The following is a 13623-nucleotide window of genomic DNA, read 5'->3' as shown; positions in this document are numbered from 1 at the left end:
ATCAAGTTATCATTTAGTCTATAAACGTCTTAAAGTAGTGAAAAAGCAAGTTTCCAGGGTGACATCTCTGTATTGGTTTGTCTAACTGACAGTCTTGCACCCAAAGATATTACATTTTTGTAATGCTATTTACAAAGGTAAACATGGAAAAGCAGGATATTCTTGAAATTTGAGAACATGGAAACAGCAAATATAAGACTTTTATGCTTCATATATTATTCATTGATTATCAAAATTGTTGGCGAGGAATTTTCTGTCGATTGATGAATTGTTTCAGCAGAAATTCTTGTCTCAAAACTCCGGTTTGATTACAAGTAGTTGGGAACAAGTGGCACCTTCCAGTAAGTAAGAGCTACTCAGCACAACCTCATTCTTTTTCTGTTGGCTAATGAGGAGCTCTTCATGAGCAACGGGGTCAGGCTCCTTGTTCAACAGCACTTGAGCACAATAGATGTTTGAAGAGGAATTTTCATTAAAATTCCGCAGCTTTCAAGTAACAAACATCCTGAACATGGAGGTCCCTGCAGCCGGATCTGCTCCTCGTTCTGTTAAAACATCCACAAAACGTGACTGAAGGCTTTCAGGTTGTTAATCTTGATGTTGTATAGACGTTGTTGGTGCTCGCAAAAAGGAAAAACAGTAACTGTTGGTGGTGGCAGGGTCGGCTAACTGTCAGAAAGGCCATGTTGTATTAAATAATCAAACATAGTTGTGCATTAACTCACTGTTTAAAAGTATCAGTCAGTTAATTAAACAAAAAAACAGGCCAAATACAGAATTGAAGTTGAGTTCTACACAAACTAAATGCCCGCTCTGTTTCTCAGTGGTTTTCCAGCAGGAAACTCTCAGCTAACTCTGAGCTGTCTGAGTGTAACAAGGCCATTTGTGCTCATTTAATTTAATTGCATTGAACAAGAGGACAGCAGCAGCACTGGCCTTGATTGTGTTTAGTCTCCCTGAGCGTTCACTCAGAAGCACACAGGCGAGTTAATGTTATTTCTAAAGGTAAGGGAAGATGCTGTTAGGGAAGTCATGTAGCAGCAAATTACTGATCCCAACAGGGAGTAATTTCATTTATTATTATCAATTTGAAATGATTAATGAGTTGTGTTCCTTTATTAAATAATGTGTCAGATGAATGTGGAAATGACTCTCTGATTCAAAGTCTTTATCACTGTTCCCTTTGAATACAGTGTTTCATCAAAACATGAATATCACCTCCTCTGCTAGAGGAGAAGATGCTTATTTTTATAGATTATACTTTTAAAATTAGTGTAATTTGCATCTGATTTCCTCCCATCTATACAGTTCCCTCTCATAATGACGGAAAAACTAATAATGTCTGGGCAACAGGTTTAACAAGCCAACCTTATTTTTTGTTTGTTTTTCCAGGCCATCAATCTGCTGCCAGCAAACACTCAGATCCGAGAGATCCGGGTCTTCCTGGAGAGCGTCCTGGAGGAGAAGGCGCAGAGGAAACGTTGCAACCAGGTGCTGAAGAGTCTGCTGCAGGCCGAGTTCCTCAGGGTGAGTCCTGGAGCATTTGTTTACATGGAAATTAGATTCAAATTTCAGCTGTAACCTCTAACATAGTTGGCTATAGACGTGACTGACGGTTACGTGAAGTTAAAAACAAGCCTTTCTTAAAGGGTAACTTCTGTATTTTTCAACATGGACCCTATTTTCTCATGTTTTTGTGTCAAACTGACAAATGGGGACAATAATTTCTATAATTGATCCAGTATTGAGGGAGAATGCTGTAACCGACAGCTGCTAAGCGGGCTGCGATGTAATCGTTCACTCCTCACTGTCTTGTAAGTCCACTAAAAGTGCTTGTTTTTGCCACCGACAAGCTCAGATTGTTATTTTAAGTGTCTGACAACATTATAGAAAGGACCCTACAGAGAAATAAAACATTTTTCTGACCTTTCACTTGATGCGGTCTGTTTGTTATTGGGTCTAACCAAGTATCGCTCAAGGAGAAATCATCTAAATATTCAGCCATGACATTGAAAATCTTTTAGATAACACTGAGCTACGCTTCCTGTACTCCAACACAACAAACTCTGACAACACCGGCACTCCTCTCTCTAACTTTCACTCACGTTTTCCACCGTTGTCTTCTGGCAACAAGTCACATGACACAATAACAAACAGATCCTATCAAGCAATAGGTAAGGAAAAACGTTTTATTTCTCTGTAGGGTCCTTTCCATAACTTTGTTGCCAGTCAGTGGCAAAAACAAGCACTTTTAATGGAGGTAAATTGACGGTGAGGAGTTGCCCGGAGCAATTAGCGCATTTAACGGCTGCAGCGTTCTCCCTCAATACTGGACGAATTTCAAAAAGTGTTCTCCACATTAGTCACTTAAACACAAAAACATGGGATAATAGAGTCCAGGTTGAAAAATACCAAAGTTACCCTTTAAGAAAAAGTGGTGGGAATTGATTATTGTGTGCTGACGAGGAATCCAGCCTCTGTCCTCCTTTCTTATTAAGATAATGTGAAACTTTATTGATCCTCTCAGAGAGAACTAGTTTATTGTCTTCCCTTTGGGGAAGTCAGAGAGCAGGGTCGGCAATGAAATTGCTTCCCGTCATCTGCGAGAGATACATTTAATTTTCAAGGACGCCTCAACAGCTACAGTAGATGTGTGCATGTGTGACACTGGGAGCTCAGGTTGAAGGACAAATAGTCAGAACCATATGACTTTTCAAATGTTAACTATTAGAGAGGAATTTGAAGATTTGAACCTGGAACAATGTGGATAAATTCGGCAATAGACACCCGACCAGAGTTGCTGAAATAGAGCACTCATGTCTTAAACATACTGTGTTATGTTAAATGTTCTCTATGTCACGTAATACGTAGTACAGAAACTTTATATAATAGTTCCTCTACCACATAGGATGTGATGAACAGTGACAGCCACATTTTACGAAAAGCACTGTTTACATCAACTCATCGATAGATAATCAGATCTGTTGTAGTTGTGTAGTGCGGCAGGGTTCCCAGCCTCTAACACAAAGCAGGCTCTGCTTACTGCCTCTGGCCACACATTGCGTGTCTGTTAATTGAGAGCAGTTCAATTGAAGATTGATTTTTCCTGTCAGATTGGAGTCCAACTGAAATTAAACTGCGTGTTTATCTGCTCTGTAAATCACGTCCTCTGTTGTCCTTTGAGAAAAAAACAAAACAGAAACCGTTAGTAATTTGTCTGCGTAGACGGAGAACTTGTTTCCATCAAACCTTTGCATCAGTAATGTGCAGAAACATCATCGTTCTATCATCGGCAGACAAAATGACTAACAGCCAGACAGCAGCCTGCTAAACAACACAATAACCACAGACTTTGAACAACCACCACATTAGCTTTCCTGCTAAAGTCTCCTTCTTATCTAACTTCATCTTCTCCTGCACCTTAGCTTGTCCTTCATTAGGGAAAGGTTCACTGCTAACGCCAGTTTTGCAGGCTAGATCATTATTTAGCTGCTCAGCTGCAGCACATCATGTGAGCACGCAAAGGTCACTTAGATGCTTAGATGCTGGTGTGGTCATTACTCTTCAATACCACTGCTAACAGCACGCTATCTGCCTAGTATGGTTTAAAAGCTACAGTGCAAGTTTGCTCACTTTTTCTTAATGAGTATATCTGCTATTTCCCCAAATACATTTAATAATTAATAAAAACATATTAACAATAAGTTTGAAAAAAAAATTTTGGTATGACTTTCAGTTGGACTTCAATTTTCAGCGGCCTGAAGATGAAAAAGTATTGTTTGCAAGAAAAAAGCTAATATATATATATATATAAATATATATCCCAAAAATAAACAAAGTTTTGTTCCATCAAGTTCTTTCTTATTTTCTTTTCCTGTAATCATCTCTCAACTCCTTAGAGTCATTTTGTGACTCCATTGTTGGTGCTCAATCCGTCAGGTCAGGAAGTACTGATCGAAAAGTATCAGAAATACAACGAACAAACCAAACACTGACTCTAGAGAGAGCCTTTCATGTTTTTACGTTACCTGAAGGCCACCGTAGTTCTCCGACACACTGGTGAAACTGCGGTAACGTGAGCAGCAGAGTGCAAAACCGTGGTACCGCCAACCGCCGTCTGACTTCCGTTGCTCCACTAGATGCCGCCAAATCCTACACACTGTACCTTTTGAAATAAACTTGACATCACATGGTTGCTCCACAGAGCTGTATTATGTAAACAGATAAGACTAGTTGTCCAGCCAAAAGGCAATTCTGTAAGACAGGATTTAAAAGCTACTACCTGGAAGTCTGTTCCAAAGCTGAGGAGGTCGCCCTTTGACCTTAACCTGGACTCTTGAACCGTTAGCAGGCCTGAATCAGAAGATCTGAGAGGCCTTTTTGGACAGTAAGGAGTTAAAATTTCACTGATGTAACTCTGGTGCTTGGCCATGTAAAGCTTGTAAGTTATGTGTAAGATTTTAAAAGAAACTGGTAACCAGTGCAGAGAGGCTAAAACTGGGGTGATGTGAGAAGAGCATTTGGTCTTCGTCAGAACTCTGGCTGCAGCTCGTCATCGATGGTAACAGAAACAGTTTCTGCCACAGAAACGAGATGTTAGAGCTGATGTACTGTGGGCCGTCTGTCTCTGCTGACTTTGCATGTTTTCTGTTTTTAGGTGCAGGAGGAGCGAATCTTCCACCAGCAGGTTAAATGTGTCATTACGGAGGAAAAGACCTGCAGAGTCTGCAAGAAGAAAATAGGAAACAGGTAACACCCTCTCAGTGTAGGAATTTATTTTCCACAAAAAAGCGGAGGTTTTTGTTATGACACGAGTATGAAAAACTTTTTTATTTATTTAATTGCATTCATTTATATATTGAAATATTATCCTTTATGTTATTTTGTAATTATTATTATTGCAAGTGACAAATCTGTGAATCTTGAAAAAGTGCCTTTTGTAGAGTTATTGAGGGTTGTCATCAATCCTCCTTAATTTGTGTATTATAACACTGTCAGTGGAACCACATCTTCCATTTGTCATCTTTCATCTCTTTTTATCAGCTTCTTTAGTGTCTGCAGTTCTGATTTTATTAACTTGAGCGTGATTTTATGCCCTGAGCCGCTGTTAATTTCACGCCCTGTTCATTTTTAGTTCACTCCTCTAAATTTTAATGAAACGCTCGTTTATCTGCTGTGATGCAGCAAGTAATAATCCAACAGTAAAGCATCCTCTGTTTCTCTTTCAGTGCGTTCGCCAGGTATCCTAACAGCGTGGTGGTGCATTACTTCTGCTGCAAAGACCGCAACGTGTGTCCCACTGAGCAGTAACCGCTCCACCTGACAGCAACGGTTAACTAATAAATAACCCCTCTCCCTCCCACTCTGTGGATTTCAATGCTCGGACATCTTTGAACTAGAAGTGCATCAGGAGGTTGGAGGTAATCTCCAGGCTGTGGACTCGGATGCTTGTATCCAAAGCACTTTACAGAAGTTAAAGAGTGCAGACATTTTCTAACCCGAGTTAACCTCGGGCACAGTTGTTGTCATGCTCGGCCCACCGAGCAGAACGAGACCTCCTTCTGCAATCAAACGCTGAGACTTTCTTTCTCTCTCTGCATGAAGTAACAGGAGGAATGCACACTCGACAGGAGGGGAGAAATAAAAAGAGAGAAAGAGAGAGGGAGGCAGAGAGTCTGACATTTGAAAAGCATGTTACTGTAACGCTAGAAGGGATCCACGTCCCTCCACGTCGCCTCGGAAGAAAACAGGCGCTATTGACAGACGCCCAGAGGACGTCAGGGCTCACCAGGAGATGATTACTTTATTTTAATTCTGTCTCTCTTCCTGCCTCCCACCACCACTCCTCCTCCTGTTACACTGTGTGAGGCCTCAAACACTGCTTGATACGCCATACCCGCTCTGCAGGAGTACAGTTAAATGCCTTTTTGTGACTCTGAAGATTGTACTTACAGTGAAGTCAGATGTCTGTCATGATGTTTTTGTTCGCATGTGCCGGTACTGACTAAGCAAAACAAGCATTCGTCTTACGATGTGTTTATGTATTTTTATTTAAACGTTTGAGGCGGTCTCTCTAACTAACTTTATTCACGGCGATGTTCTTTTCATCATTTAGTGTCTTTACAGTGATTTTCTAACAGACATCATCCTCTCTTTAATGCTTTATTTAATTACTCATCTGTCTTTGTATTCATTTTTTATTTTTATTTCCCAAACATTAAAAGTTTATGAAGTAGATTTAAAGTGAGATGATGTAACTTTTGAACGATAGCTGGACAAGTGGTAAATACAGAATAATCACACAGAATTTCCCTTAATTCCCCGGTTGCTTTAAAGGACCAGTGTGTAACAATTAGGGGATCTATTGGCAGAAATGGAATATAATATTAATAACTATGTTTTCTTTAGTGTATAATCACCTGAAACTAAGAATCGTTGTGTTTTCGTTACCATAGAATGAGCCCTTCATATCTACATAGGGAGCGGGTTCTCTTCACGGAGTCCGCCATGTTTCTGCAGGGCTGGAGTCGATAACGTTACTCGCTCCTGTCGCTGCCACTCTCTCTCTCTCTCTTGCTTAACCACTCACTTCCCACGTACATCATCATCATTGTAGAGCTGCAATTATTAGTTAATTTATTGATTAGTCGATTGACAGAAAATAAATCTGAAAACATTTTTGACAATTAATCAATTCAGCCACTTTTAAAGCAAAAAAATGCCCAAATTCACTGCTTCCAGCTTCTCAAATGGGAGGATTTGCTGTTTTCTTTTTGTCATATGAAAGTAAATTTAACTTCTTTAGGTTTTATACTATTGATCAGGTAAAATAAGCAAATTGAAGACATCACTGTGAGCTTGGAGAAATGGCTTTTTATTCTGCAACTTCCACTGAACATTCACTTGATATTCTCAAAGCTAAACTTTCTTCTACTCCTCTCGCTCATTTATTCGCTCACATCACACACATTCGCCGCCGCTCTCTCTCTCGCTTCACCACTCACTTCCCACATACACACATTCTACACACTGGATCTGCTATTCTCCAAATGGCCTACCCTACTCTTGCAACAGCTCTAGATAGGGCTATTCGCGTTTTCACATCTGCCATCGTAGATTTTCTACACCCAGATGCTGCCAGATGTTACACACTGGTCCTTTTAATCAAGATAATAAAACAACGGATTAATTAACAATGAAAATAAACGTTGGTTGCAGCCCAACATCAATGTGACAATGAGTGTTACAGTAGTGGAGATTCTGCTAACATTAGCCACCATTAGTTACTGGTCATATCAGGTCAAGTCAAGCCGTAGCAGCAAAACAGCTGTTTGTGTTTTATTGCAAATGAATTCAACTTTTTATTAGTAACATTTTGTGATATCATCTTTCAAAAGTTATATCGTCTCACTCTAAGACGGATCACAACATTACGTACAGCACTTTAAAAGTGGATGGATGTCCTGTCATATTTATTGTTGAATCACACGTCTGCGTGATGAGAACTGGAAGAAATGTGAATGACTCAGAAGGAATGATTGATTGATCTGTGCGTTTTAATTAATGGCAATATTGTTATCAGATGTGTCTGTTTACCGTCCGACCGGGAGGTGAATCAAGAAGCAGGATGACATGGAATAAAAGCAATGAATGTATGTTTTTTGAGTTGGAGTCCACGGTGTCGTTGCTCTGTGACACGCTGGACATACGTGACTCAAACTTGTCTTTTTAATCACAAAGTCTTGCAACATTTTAAAGTTTTCTCACAAGCTGTAGCACTATCTTCATCTCCTCACCCTCCTCTTCTGCTCTTAAAGGTTTGCACACATTCTCTGCTAAGACTGTTTCTCTGTTTTTCTTGCCTTGTTTTTTCTAGTGGTAAAACGATCCCACTATGTGTGTGTGTGTATACTGTATAAAGACTGAGAGTGTTAATGACGTCTCATTGAAGTGATTTGCTTCTGAGGGGCGACCCAGCTGGTACCACATGTCTGTCTGTCTGTCTGTCTGTCTGTCTGTCTGTCCGTCTGTCCGTCTGTCTGTCTGTCCGTCTGTCTGGCTTTAATCAGTAATAAAGAAGCGTTTCCACTCATGTTTTATACTACACCATCTGGCAGATGTTCACACTGGTGCTGCTGGTATTTACTGTGTTAGCATCTTGTTTTTGCTCACATTTAGATTTAGTTGATGCAAGATTGATTCTTCTTTAAGTTGAACATTGATGGAAACCCCAAAAATAAAGTGGTCGGTGTGAAAATATACTTTGGTTGGAAATGTACGGGAGCCCATTAATGCCAGGAGGACAATGAATAAAGTCAAAGTTGTGAGATAAGTAATCAAAAACATAAAACGTCAAATTAATGAGATAAGTCAAATTGTGGGAAACTGCTTCAATTAGATTATAAATGCTAAAGAAAAAATTTGATTTTAAGTAAAAATTAGGATTTGTTAATTAAATGATTTAATGATCATTCAATTTCATGAAATATTAAGTATAGTTAGTGACTCAGGTAAATTGAATTTTAAGTCAGAAATTTGACTTGGAATATCTTAATTTTGACTAAATATCATATAATATCATATAATAACTATAATAAATCAGGATTATGAAGATTTTTTTAAATCAAAATGATGAAATCGTAAATAAAAAAAGTATAAAACTGATAGTATCTATTTTTTTAAAGCAGTAAATAATTAAGTTTTTTAGTATTTTTCACTAATACATAAACAGTTTTACTAACTAATGATTTTAACATATCTTAAATATTAATTGATTTGCTGTTATTTCTTAGTTTTGATATGGTGAGTCAAACATTTTGCATAGCTCCTTAATTTTTTTGTGTCATATTTGATATTAACAATTTGACTTACATGTAGTGTCCTTATTTTTACTTATCATTGCATTTTTTTATTATTATTCCTACTTCATTTATTTTTATGACAGTAATGGACTTCAAAAAATAAGGCATGAGCCAATTAAAAAATTCCGTTTACAATGTCAGAAATAAGATACACCTAACAGGAGCATGCGCACATATGCAAACTGGATTGTGATCTTACTTCAGATATTGATGATTTTTTTTTTTTGTTAAATGTTGGGGGAAAAATAAATCTAGACTGTGTGTGGCATTTTAGATTAAATCAATTCCTCTTCCTGTGAAGAAGAGTGGCTCCACTCCACTTATCCGTTCATGGACAGTCAGCGTCCACATCTCTCATCTGGAAGTCCTTTCCCCCCAGATAGACCCATTATCCTCGGGGCTGAGGCCCAATACTGCTCCCGCTAATGGACTTCCTACACTGAGCCGAGCCAGCTGGAGTAACAGAATCACAACAACCCGACTGCTCAGCAACGCCGTTAGTCACACACACCCTAACAGCGACGCCTGCCAACTGCTCTCCACGTCGGGGCCTCGGCTGGATCCCGATGACTCCGTCGTCGGGTGGGCCGGATCGAGCCTGAGAACCCAAACCAGCAGATTATGTTCTGCTAATAGACGCCTCTCTGGAGCTCCAACATGATCGTACAAAAGTCCCCTGTGACTCTGAAAAAGCAGAGTCCGTGAGGCCGAGACAAACTGAATATTTCATCACGCTCCAGATTATTGTAGCTCTCGTTTTTGAGTGTGTGTGAATGAGTTTTTACTGGGATGCTGTCATGTCTTGGAAAGGGTCGCCAGTGTGCAAATGGAAAAGATGTTCCAGTTGGACGCGGTGAGGCAAAGCGGGCAGCCGTTTGCCCAGTTTAACTCTGCCAGTCTGGGCTTTATGTTCTGCAGAGCTGGCAGGGAGAAAATACCTCCCGGGTTTTTATGGAGGACTTGTTTGTGTAAATACTGAACAAATTATGATGATGATGATGATGAAGATGTGATGAGTGATTTAAAGACGTTGAAACTTCCATCTGTTTTGTGTTTTGTTTGTTTATGTCCACCCGCTAATCCAGACTGGAACATTTTTGCTTTTTAGTGACAATTATTGGATTGATTGCCATGAAATTTTGCGCAGACATTCATGATTCACAGACGGTCAATTGGGGTAACTTTGGCGATTGTTGACTTTTACTCTCGCTCCACCATGAAGTTGGTTCACATTTGTGTCTTTGAGTTGAAATATCTCAACTTTTACAGAAGGGTTTGCCCCAAAATTTGGTTCAGACATTCACGATCCCCTCAGGATGAATTTGAATCACTTCTTGGATCCCCTGATCATCCAGTCTGTTCTCATTCCTAGGGCGTCAAATAGTGACACTTTTGTCACGGCCGTCAGCGTGCGATACCGCTGCACAAGGCACCCTTTCGCGATAGTATGAGACGCACCAGGCTTTCCATTAACTACAATGTAAACCCAAACTTCACAACAGTAAACGCTGAGGGAAAGTGCACCGGGAGTGTGGTGACGTAGTTTAAAGAGCAAAAGAGACACACTGGGCAAGCGGGAGGCGACGTGGATGGGTCCAACAAACACAAGGCTTTCATCCAAGAGACCGCTGTCTGTGTCCTGTGCCTTAAGTTTCACTTTACAATCAGCTGTTCGTTCGTGTTTCGTGTTCACAACATTCAGTGTCATTTTCACTGTACAAACGTAGTAATTTTAAGCCCAACCATGTTGTCTTTTTCTTGAACCTAACTATATACTATATACTAGTTTTATTGCCTAAACCTAAGCAAGTGTTTTTGTTTTATTCACAACATTAATCACGTGTTTGCTGCGACAGAAAAGTGACGCCGAGGGGTCTGACAAAGCGTCAGTATGTTGGGATGAGAATGAGTTGCAGCCACGGTCCCTCCTCCATGACACCTGCTTGGTGTGTTTTGGTTTAGTCTGTTTGCTTGTCATCCCCCTCTCGTCCTCTCTCTCCTTCTCACCTGGACATAATCTGCAATCAACCCTCCTGCTGGTCTCCTGCAATCAGCACACCTGTCCACCAATCAAGCAGCTCCTCTTCACATCATAAACCTGCTCCAACGGACTGACAGCCTCGGCTGGATCGTTGCCATCCATGGTTTGTCAATGTGCTGCTCTTCCAGATCCTGCTGACGGTTTTGCCAGTTTGTTTCCTGTTAACCTGTTTGCTTACCTGCTTGTTCACCTCAAATGAACTGCTCTCCGCTCTACTAAAAACCTACCTGCCACATATCCATGGTGCGTCAGTAATCCTTTAATTTAAGTTTGGGTTAAGTTAAGATATTAAACTCCAGTGTAGCTGCACTGGACTCAGAATGACTTTACATCCTCTACTTTTGGGCCGTTACCAGCAATAAAAATAAAAGAAATGTCCCACCAAACACAAAATGGACATTCCCATCAGCCTCAGCTGTGATTTTCACAGTTTGAGGATTGTAGAAAAGCTTTTATTCTGAACTTATTCTTTTGCTGACTGTGACTAAATACAATCACAGACTTACTATAACACACACACACGCTGACAGCTGGCTGCCTGCTAAGCCACAGTAGAAGTGTATTAATACCATTTCATAGAGAGTAAGAGCTCTGAATCAGAGTAGAAATACTTTCCCCTGAGAACCGGTTTCTCTATTTGTCATCAGATAATGAAAAATGTCTTCACGTGCATCTGTTTTTTTCTGTTATCTTACCAAGATATGATTCTCTGGGTTTTATTATGTGAGAGATGTGAGTTTAGTAGGTGTGTGTGTAAACAGTGCTGCTGCTTCTTTTCTTTCCTCCTAATCCACCGTGTGCCTTGTGACAACATGACCTTCTCCAGTTCCCAGTCGACCATGTCGGCTCGCCTCCGGCAGTCCGGATGCATCGACACCTTCTACCGACAATAATCTGTGAAGTGTGCTTATCTCCCAAAGCAAACAGGGTTTCCTTTTATTTGCTAATATTTGGTTTGTGTGTGTTGCAGCTCAGGTGAGAGAAGGGCGTGGTTTGAAACAGCGTTTCACATTATCTGTAGTTAGTGTACTTTCCTGCTCACAAGCCTCTGCATCCTGTAGCTCCACCCATCTGGTGGCGTGACTCGCATACACAAACCACAAATGATGCTTTGTTCCATCAGACGTCACTTGGAAAAAAGCTGTGTCTGCTGACTGATTAAGAAAACAGTTGAACTTCTTTAAGGATAGTACAGTAACTTAAAGAGAGAAACGCAGCTGTGGTTTAAGTTTTCTGGGTCAATTTTGTGTGATATTTTCCTTTTTCTTGCTGGTAACCGGCCAAAAGTAGAACTGTAATGTCATATCGAGTTATTTCCAGCACAGATACACTGGAGTTTGGTTTCAAAGATCTACAACATTGAGATTAAGTGTCAGATTTTGGTGTCAAGTTTCTCAAAATCAACAACCACATACTTATTTCAAGACACAGTTTTCTGCACCGACGTTCAACAATCAAATTAAATCTATCATAGAAGAGACAAAGATGCCCATTTTTTAACAACAAATTAGCTTCCATCTATTGTTCTCTCCACTCCACTAAACTTCTTAGTTTAGCATTTTATTTATGGCAACAGTTTCCATAAAATATCTTAATCTTGCTGCCTCAGCACACAGCATTTTATATTTATTTAACCTTGATTCAGTCCTCACCATTAAGTACCTGGTGCTCCTTTTAATGTAGCCTCTATTGTGTATTGTGTTTTACATAAATGTGTTTTAATGTACCTTTTTTAATAGCAGGTTTTGCACATGCAAACCAAACACAAATGCAAAGACAATTTCTATCTTTTGCAGGCAAAAAGTAGACAAAGCATTTTCTATTCCATTAACCTGCTACTGTACAATTTGCTAATTAGCTCTAAACCCCAAAGTACAGCTGAGGCTGATGGGAATGTCATTAGTTTGATATTTTGTGTGGTATTTGGTCATAAACCAAAGTATTGGACAAGCTAATATTTTGACCCTCTAAAGCTCACTAATTAACAGGACGTTACTGCTCCCGGCCAAGAAATATCCTGGCACATAACCTCCAGTAAAAGCCATCTCTTCTGGTTTTTACACTTTGCTTTTTGTACAGATTAAACAGACGAGCTTTAAAGGTGCTGGTAGGCGGCTTTTGTTACCTTAGTTTGGACAGAGCAGGCTGTTCTCATACACCGTTTGTAGCTATACTTACAAAAAGCAATGCGCTGTAATTCATATATATCCCATAAAATCAATTTGTGTGTAATTAACGTAATCGTGAACAAGGAAATATAAAGAGCGATGAACGCCGTGTAGGGAGGAGGTTGGGGTGGATTGGTGGATAAAAAAATACCAGACCATCACCCAGGAGACCGGCGTTCAGGTCCAGTGTGAAACCAGTAAGTAACGCCACTTCCGGAGTTATTTTAAGCCAAACCGTGATCTTTACCTAAACCTAATTTAGTGGTTTTGTTTGCCTAAACCTAATGAAGTTGTTTCCTGTGAAGATGGAAGACTATATGTACCGTATGTAACGAGCGGAAAGTAACACATGTTGCTGAACATTCGTAGGAAAACCGAATACCTTTTCATAAGATATCATACGAACTGTTGAATGAGAATACGTTGGACAGAGCCAGGCTAGCTGTTTCCCCCCGTTTCCAGTCTTTGTGCTAAGCTAAGCTAACAAACTCTTAGCTGTAGCTTCATACTTAACCAACAAAGAAGAGAGCGGTATCAATCTTCTTTCAACGAG

General features: G+C 40.0%; 1 protein-coding gene across 1 annotated transcript in view; it reads left to right on the top strand.

The window, feature by feature from the left end:
• vps39 (VPS39 subunit of HOPS complex) overlaps positions 1-6243 on the top strand; it is a 31203-nt gene extending 24960 nt beyond the window's left edge. Inside the window, exons 22-24 of the mRNA XM_037746396.1 lie at positions 1393-1527; positions 4658-4749; positions 5229-6243. Of these exons, the coding sequence (XP_037602324.1) occupies positions 1393-1527; positions 4658-4749; positions 5229-5310 (309 nt within the window). The 3' untranslated portion in view covers positions 5311-6243. The remainder of the gene's footprint in view (positions 1-1392; positions 1528-4657; positions 4750-5228) is intronic.
• The last annotated feature ends 7380 nt before the right edge of the window (positions 6244-13623 follow it).

This window comes from Sebastes umbrosus, chromosome 16, assembly GCF_015220745.1.
Source record: "Sebastes umbrosus isolate fSebUmb1 chromosome 16, fSebUmb1.pri, whole genome shotgun sequence".
NCBI lineage: Eukaryota > Metazoa > Chordata > Actinopteri > Perciformes > Sebastidae > Sebastes > Sebastes umbrosus.
This window is presented reverse-complemented; position numbering and strand designations above follow the sequence as displayed.